We start from the raw sequence: 9,303 nt of genomic DNA on the forward strand, positions 1-9,303 counted from the left end.
AAATTTAAGTTTCCATTATCTTCTTAAGTTAAGTTCATTCGTCTTTATACTTATGATTTTCGGGGATGAGATATTCTGATTTTCGCAGTTATAGGCCTAAACCATATTATCCTTAAAATGCAAAATTTCAAAAAGCCTTGTGTATACATCGACTTATAGTTGAAAAAATGAATATTCCTGTCAAATCTCATGAAAATCCATTGCCGCATTTAGCCGTAAATGCGGAACAAACAATAAACATAAAGAAAAATGCTAAATCGTCGACTTGAATCTTAGACTTCACTTTGCTTGGTCAATAATTATTATTATGATATTCAATCCGTTCTTTTGTTAGACAGAATATAGTATATATTTACATTACTCGTGATTGGTCCAGGACCAATGCCTGGTATATAGGAGGTCCTGATTGGTCTACTAGTGATTCAGTGAACAGTAGGGCTTGTTCACTTGGGCAAGAGAAATAATGTGGTTGCCTTGAATATCGTTTTAAGGGATTGAAAACTAAAATTGTAAAACACCATTTAAACCTCACTGTGACTATAATAAAATCAGCAGTTTACAACAATTTGATCTTCATTTCAGAAGCTGTTAAGATGGGGTTTCAAGAAGCAACGGAAAAACCGATTGAAGAGGCCACCAAAAATTGGTTGAGGCATGCTCCTGAACGTCAAAGCGGAAAACAAAAACGGTTCTTGTAGTAGCTGTAGTAAAACATCTAAAATTGCATAATATATTTGCCATAAAACAAAACAAAAACGGTGTTTGTAGTAGCTGTAGTTAAACATCTAAAATTGCATCATATATTTGCCATACTTCATGAACCTTGAATATGTTTTTAAAAGTAAATAACAATAGGCCTATAAATAATAGTTTAAATTAAGTTCAATGAGTACTACTAACTTTTTTCATGATTCTCTTAGAATAATGTAACTCATTCATAACAAAATTATCTTAGTATACAAAAATTATATAAATTATCTAAATAAAAATATATATATATATATTTATTATATAAATTATATAAATTATCTACATTATCTTAGTATATGGAAAAAGTCTTGCTTTATCAATACTTTTGAATCAAAATTTTCAAGGTTATATCCATTTTGTAAAATATTTATTTGTACACCTAGCAGTGGCGGCTGGTGTAAATATAGATTGGAGGTTGCAGATACCAATCCTAACTTTCATAGGAAGTAAGAACGCGATAAATAGGGATTATTAAATTGTCATTTTAATAGAGATAATTGTCATAGAACTTGAATTATATCATTTTCCCAACAAAATTCCAAGTCACTGTAAGAGATAACAATAAGTGAAATAAATAAGTTACAAGATTCAATCAATACAATAGAAATAGAAAGCCCAAAACTGTTCTACATAAGATCAGTCTTAATATTATTAGCCTGGAAATACAATATATAGCACAGTAATATTTTTAACTGCCGCTTGTACTTATGCGCTCACGCAAACCCTTACTGATTGTGTGGAATTCTCAATATTAGAAGGTCTCACAAACTTCTCAAGTTCAATTACATTCTCAATTGCTTTTAACTAAATATCCAATTATCCAATAAATTTTCAATAGAATAAATATAGTTTTTGTTTATTACACGATCACTTACATATCCTTGTTTATTATTACACACACGTTTATTTTGTTTTGGAGCCGCCACTGACACCTAGGGAGGAAAGTTATACTTTTATGAACTGATGTTGATGGTTTTTAATTAACCTGTGATTTAAAAATAAAATTTTGTTAAAATTTTAATATGCATTTTATTTATTGAAATTCTTTTTTAACAGAATCTAGAATTGAGTACCGTTTCGGGCCATGAACTGCACCGGAATGGTAACTAAATCTTCACTATATTATAAAAAAATGTATTTATGACAAACATCTTAGTTCCTCAATGGTCAAGAAAGCAAGACCAAATTTGGTCGTAAGTAGATGTCCAATGGATTTCCTAATTTTATAATTATGGCATCCACAAGACATCTATATGATGTCCTACAATATCCAAAAAAGTCTAGCATGGATTGAATTAGGATGTAGATGGATGTCCAGTGGCTATCCTAATTTCATAATTATTGCATCCGGAAGACATCCGTAGGATGTCCTACAATATCCAAACAATGTCTAGTGTGGATTAAATTTGGATGTCTGACGGACATCGGATTCTGTGACACTTGAATGTCCTGTGGACGTCCATAGGACATATTTTGGCAAAAAACGGATGTCCGCCGGATATTCTAAATATCCGACATGGCCATCCACTGGACGTCCAACAGAGGTCTCTGTGTTGTCTGGGAAATAAATAAATAAATAAATAATAAATAAATAAATAAATAAATAAATAATAAATAAATAAAAATAAATAAATAAATAAATAAATAAATAAATAAATAAATAATAAATAAATAAATAAATAAATAAATAAAAAATAAATAAATAAATAAATAAATAAATAATAAATAATAAATAAATAAATAAAAAATAAATAAATAAATAAATAAATAAAAATAAATAAATAAATAAATAAATAAATAAATAAATAAATCATTTAATTTGTTCAACATAATGTTACACAAATGAGTTGCAAAAATACATGGAAAAAATAACATGGAAATAAACAACAACGCTAATATTGGAGGTTGCAATAAAACATTTTAAATTCGAAAAATAACAATCAATCAATAATGTGGATTCAAGTACAAGCTACACCATATCATCCAGTTAAACTTAATATTGTTCGTCTTATCCGAATAGCTGCATTGGTATAAAAATAGATATCATTTATTTTATCTCTGTTTAGATTCGACAAGAGAATCAAAACTTTATCTTCGTCCTGAACAATGTTAACAGAGTATTTGGCCAGATAACGTCGCCGGATATCATTGTACATGGGACATCTAATAAGAAAGTGAAACAGACTCTCCTCCTCTTGAAAATTACATAGAGGGCATAAGATAGTACAATCGAAAAAGGTGCCACTTCCATCCATAAACAAATACATACTCATCTGCGTTGCCATCCGCAATTGTGTTATGCATCTGACTAGAAAATGACATGATACATCCTAGCTGCTCCCCTAAAATGAAATTTGGATTTAAAACTATGTAACTAGGAAAAGATCTGGACTCTATTGCTTTACTTATATCTGCCATATACAAAGCTCTTGCATGTTTCCTAATAATATAGTCACTTTCATTCTCCAATATAGTGAAACCTACATTTAAAAAGTATCTTAAGTTAGCAAGAGACATTTGTTCTTTCATTAGATTAATCCAGTTGTTTCTATTCTCATTTATTCTATTATCGTTAGTGCTTAAGTCTAACAGTTTATTCATACACATTTTTGGATATCTATGAGATGGCATTTTAAAAACGTTGATATAAAAATTCAATGCTTGACGAAAAATTATATGTGACAACCTCAACCTTCCAGTTTCAAGTCTTAAAGCAAAGCTAGGTGTGTACTTATTCAATAGTAGAAGTCTCTTAAAAACTGTAACTGTGCCTTCTCTATCAAATCTAGATATCCTAGAGCCCAGATTTCAGAGCCGTATAGGACAGCGGGCAGCACCGTAGCCTCATACAATTTCATTTTACTGTCCCAAGACTCAGACTTAGCTTTACCCAGAACTCCCATGACACAAGCGGTCACACTCTTTGCCTTACTCAGAACTAATTTACAAAAAATTACAAACCGACCTGAACTACTAAATTCTACTCCCAAATATTTATATTTATTAGTAACTTCTATTTTTTCCCCTTGATAACTGAAATTCAAATTTCCTCTTAACCTGCCTCTATGAAATGGAACAATTTTAGTCTTATCTGTATTAACCTTCAATCCTAGCTCATTGCAATATTCAGATAGACAACTTAGTTTATTTCTCACATCAGGAACGCTGTCAGCCAGAATAACTATGTCGTCTGCGTAGAGCAACATTATATATCATTATTCTGGTACCGCGAAAACCCTTTCCTCTGAAATAAGAGTCCATATCTGATATGTATAGAGAGAACAACAAAGGAGAGATTGTGTCCCCCTGCAAAACCCCCCTCTCTATGGCTATCAATCCCCTCTGACTACCTATATCCAATCTCGCATTCACATAAAGCTGTTGTAGAACTCTTATCAGTTTACCACTAACACCTAACGTTCCTAATTTATGCCAGAGTTGATTATGTGGGACTGAGTCAAAAGCGGCTTGGAAATCTACATATATTGCATACAATATTTTATGTTGAAATTCTACACTATTGTATATGAGCGTGTTAAGAACAAATACATTGTCCATGCAACTACGCCCTCTTCGAAACCCACTTTGACCCTCCGGTAGTAATGAACAACTCTCTACCCAAGCTGAAATTCGAGTTTCCAAAATTCCCGTGAATAATTTAACAATAGTGTTAAGAAGTGCTATACTTCTATAATTATTTGGATCCAGCGGATCTCCTTTTTTCAATAAGAAAAACATCTTCAACCGGGACCATTCCTGCGGTAAATTTTTTCCACTCAAAACCAGATTGAAAAGAGCTAGAATGTAATATTTCCATTGAAGAGGTAGGGATTTATAAAACTCATTGCTTACATCATCGGGACCAGGAGCCTTCTTATTTTTCATTTTTTTAAATGCGAGTTTCAATTCTTCCAGCATGATCGGTTTATCTAAATAAGGATGAGTAGCGTCTTGTAATAATTCTGGTGCTACAGCTATATTTAATTCTCTATATTTATCTTTTAAAAAGTCGAACCAAATATTTAAATTGATATCATTGGATGTACTTTTCCTCCCTTTGAATTGCCTCACTGCACTCCAAAACTCATAAGAGCTTTTTACATTACCAAGTCTTTCTCTAAGTTTTTGGAAATAGGTTTCTTTTTTAGCCTGCAATAAGTTTTTATATTCTCTTTTTCTTGTAAAGTAGATATTTGAATACTCGTCCACAAAATTATGTTTTTTTACATCTCTGTATGCTTTTCTTAGACACCTTTTTAGTTTATTGCATTCTAAATCGAACCATGGTTTATTCTTAAAAATAAAATTATTCTTAGGACTTATACATAAACCTAATCTACTAGCGGTTTCTTTTATTGCGCTTATCAAATTATTATAGCATGATTCAGTATCACTGTATTCAGTGATGATAAACAGTTTATCGGAGTTTTGCATCGACGCTTGGTACATTTCCACCCTATCATCTGACCAACGTAGCTTAATTTCTAATCTATCTACATTGCGATAACAATTCGCTCTACTATTAATTCTTTTTAGTTGGAGTTTAGTTTCCAATACTATAGGCAAGTGATCGGATTTTAACATTTCTTCAACTACTTTGAAATCCGAAACAATATCAATAAAGTTATTATTTACCCAAATTAAATCTATTGTACTATTTCCATTCGGGCCAACAAAAGTGAAATTGCCTTGGGTGTCACTTCTACTTCTACCATTAATCACATGGAATGAATTATTCTCCATCAAACTTATAAGTCTTTTTCCTTCAGACGTTACAACTTTATCTTCTGAAATCCTATCATAAGACAAATCCGTATAACTAATTAGAGCTTCATCCAAACATTGATTGAGTTGACCTATTCTCGAATTGAAGTCTCCTGCTATCAAAACCGGGTTCGAATATGATAATACCTTTCTCCTCATAAGAAAATCTTTCAATTTTTCTAAATCACTAACAAAATTACTTGAACTGAGATATACTATACCAACTAAAATGTTATGATGAGCAATACTTATTCTAACAAAAACAAATGCCTCATTCAACTCTATTATTTCATAATTTAAATCCTTCTTTATCAGTACAAGTAAACCTCCTCTGCCTCTACCATATGAACTGGTTTTTACAGCTTGCTTTTCAATTAAGTTGTAGTCTTTAAACAAGTCCATATCGTTAATTTTCTCACAAACCCAGGTCTCAGTTAACCCTACAACACTAAAATTGTTTATAAACTCTAATTGTTGTGCATCAAGTCTATATAAGTTTGAAATACCGTGACAGTTCCAATGTAACAATCTGAAGTTATCTATACAACCTGCTGGTGGCTGCGACACACGTGAACGATCACACTCCTGCTGCTATATGAATTCAACCTGCTGGTTTCTTGGCATGCTTCTGGCCTGGGTTCGGCCACCTCTCAGCCAGCTCTGTAGACCAGAATTGCCACGCCGCGCCTCGCGTGGACGTGCCGTCAGCCGCGTCGCGTCAGCCACCGTCCCCACACCCGGCTCGTCGACGGGTTGTTGATGCTGGAAACCCGGGCTGGAAGTCTGCATCTCCTGACTAGTGTGAGAACTGGTAGTTGGTCTCTCGGCGTCGCAATGTTCACGATTTCCACTAATATTTGCGTCCTCCTGGCAATTTTCACGGCCATTTTCCTGACTTGGCTCCTGACCAATGAGATCAATCCAACGCCCATCGCTTCGCATTTTTTCAAGATCTTTAAGGAAGTAGTTTCTTCCATTAATAACCAAGTGATCATATTTCATAAACGTTTTCAGTCCCCGTCTTCTAGCCTGATTGAAAAAGTCTTTCAGTTTTTCCCTAACACTCCTAATTTGCTTAGTATAGTCCTCAGATATTCCAATGTTTGTACCCTTTAAAGCTTTAAAAGCTCGTAGAACTTCCATTTTCTTCTTGAAATTATTAAAACGCACTATTGTTGGTCTATTTTTCCCTACATATATACCAAGTCTATGAGCTCTCTCAATATCCTCATCGATTAAATTAACTTTCATAACCGTAGTTATTAGATTCACAATCAATTGATTGATACCGGCCGTGGATCTTTTATTATCATTATTATTATCACGCTCTTCAATGTTATGAAATATTAGATTCGACCTCCTAGAGTAACCCTCCAAATCGTCCATTTTATTACGAATCACACTATTTTCATGCTCTAAAAACGTTATTTTGTCCTTTAAACTAGAAACATCTTTAGTGATATCATCGATTGCCGTTGAAAATTGAGCCACTGATTGTTTAATTGAACTAATATAATTTTTTATGTCAGTCAAATCGTTTAGTTTCGACCATATGTCCTCTAAGGTTACCTTTGAATCGCCTGGGCCAGGGTTAAGTTCGACACCTCCGATCACAAGTAACACAGAAACAATTAACCAACACAATACACTTTGCATGATATTTACTTTCACATTTGAATTCAATAAACGAACTTTAAAAAATTCCGCTTCTCAAAACTTTCAATTTGCTGCAAGATTATTGAAACTTTGCGACGAGTACAGCTATAAAGATCCTCAATAAAGATGGAGTGATGCTGTTGGATATTGTTTTTATGTCTATGGTGGAACTGGAAATTAAATCAAAGGTAGTGAACATTATAGAAGAAGCAGAGTAAAATAGCGTCTCCAATAGTATTCTATCCATCTATCCATCATATTCTAACTATCGAGACTAAATTTCTAAGACAGTGGCACATTGCCATGCAATAAGAAACAGCTGAAAGAAGCTATCTCAAAATCTTTGATGTATACAATTTCAGTTCCTGATGGAAAATAGAGAATTATTTTAGGAGGGGTCAATATCGGTGGTGTCACTAGACATTATAAGAGGAGGTCGTAAATAATTCTAGATGTGGTGGAATTGCATTGGAACCAAAAAGAAGCGGATACAAGAGTTTTCTTCAATGCTAGAGTAGGTTTCAGAACATTTAATTCCCCAGCACCTATAGTCATACACTCTCCTGACACCGACAATCCGACATAGTTATTATTTGGATCAGGTTATGTGAGGAGCTGAAAAAAATGGATTTCAAGACTTTGTGGATAATCAACGGGAATACAACGGCCAAGAATTATCTAGGATATTGCGTAGTTGCAAATGTATATGAGAAAGAATGATGTAATTTTCAAATTTTCAAATTTATTCCACAAAAACGTACACAATACAAAATCAAAATACAAGTTCTCAAAAGCAAAATAACATAGTTATTAATATACATATTACACTGTATTATTTATTTTACATAGTGGATTTCTACTGGCAAAAGTATAACTTGTCCGCCAGTAAGAGTAGCAATAATTACATTATAACAAAAGTAAAAGAAAAGACATTACAGAACTCAAGAATTCAGATCATAATTCCAAAAATAAGATGTCGAACTATTAGGGGAAAATATCTAGCCTATATTACGTTGATATTAAAGTAATAAGATTGAATTATCCAGTTTTTAACGGTTGGTGGGATATATTCAATCACTTTTTGATTGGTGAGATCATTTAAGATATTATTTATAATTTTTGGAGCAATATAAATGAGCTGTTTTCGAATTAGTGTGAAGTCTGAAACGTAACATTCCAATTTATTTTCATTGTATCTGGTTCTATGTGCTTCATTATTTATTTTTGGAAAGTTATTTCTATATCTATTGAAGTATTTAAAGATGCTAAGTACATATAGTTGGCGGATGGTCATGACTTTCAGATCATTAAAAGCATTTATCGAGGCGTATAGTAAGGGTCGAATTAAAATAGTCTTAATTATCATTTTTTGAACGGTGAATAGAGATGAAAGGTGAGAATTGAAAGTACCTCCACAAATTACTAATCCGTATTGCAGTAGTGATTGAACTATTGCGAAGTAAATCATTCTCATTCTAGATACATTCAGTACAGACCTCAATTTATAGAATTTGTAAGATATAAATTTCAATCTAATGCAGATGTAATCAATATGCCTCTTCCACTTGAAACTCTCCTCGATTATAACACCTAAATATTTCAAGTGGCTGGTTTTCTCAATCTCGGGACAATTACATTCGTCGTGATCATTACTTGATCATTACTGTGTAATATTTTCATAGCTGCCCACGCATTCTCAGGCTATGGTGCTACTAGTAGATTATAGACTAAGAAAGTAATTCTTATTGAGATGAGATCCATAACCTATTCTTTACTAGAGAAAATGGGTGACAAGCAACTGTGCTAAGAGAATTCCATTGATTGCTCAAATATATATATATATATATATATATATATATATATATTTGAAATATGACTTATATATATACACTTGAAAACTTACATTAGAAATGGGGGAAATTTTCGGAGACTGAGTCTCCTTCCTCAACCGAGCAGACTGCAGTTTTGAATCCAACGGTCGACCACAGAGTACGCACGGAGACTCAATTGTAGCAGCAGAGACCACAGATTACGCGGTGCAGACGGATGGAGAGAAAAAGGGTACAGATTCAGGGGACATTATGGGGTATTTAGGGGGCGGTTACAAACGGGATATTTAAGATTTGAGTGAGT

General features: G+C 32.9%; 1 protein-coding gene across 2 annotated transcripts in view; it reads left to right on the top strand.

The window, feature by feature from the left end:
- The window catches only part of LOC120354914, a 4,330-nt gene extending 3,518 nt beyond the window's left edge, over nucleotides 1-812 (top strand). Inside the window, exon 4 of one of the 2 annotated variants that reach the window (XM_039443045.1) lies at nucleotides 586-812. In XM_039443045.1, coding sequence (XP_039298979.1) covers nucleotides 586-698 — 113 coding nt within the window. In that variant the 3' untranslated portion in view covers nucleotides 699-812. Of the gene's footprint in view, nucleotides 1-582 lie in introns of both variants that reach the window. The other variant, XM_039443044.1, reaches the window with a different exon arrangement.
- Nucleotides 813-9,303: the final 8,491 nt, after the last annotated feature.

This window comes from Nilaparvata lugens, chromosome X, assembly GCF_014356525.2.
Source record: "Nilaparvata lugens isolate BPH chromosome X, ASM1435652v1, whole genome shotgun sequence".
Classification (NCBI taxonomy): Eukaryota; Metazoa; Arthropoda; class Insecta; order Hemiptera; family Delphacidae; genus Nilaparvata; species Nilaparvata lugens.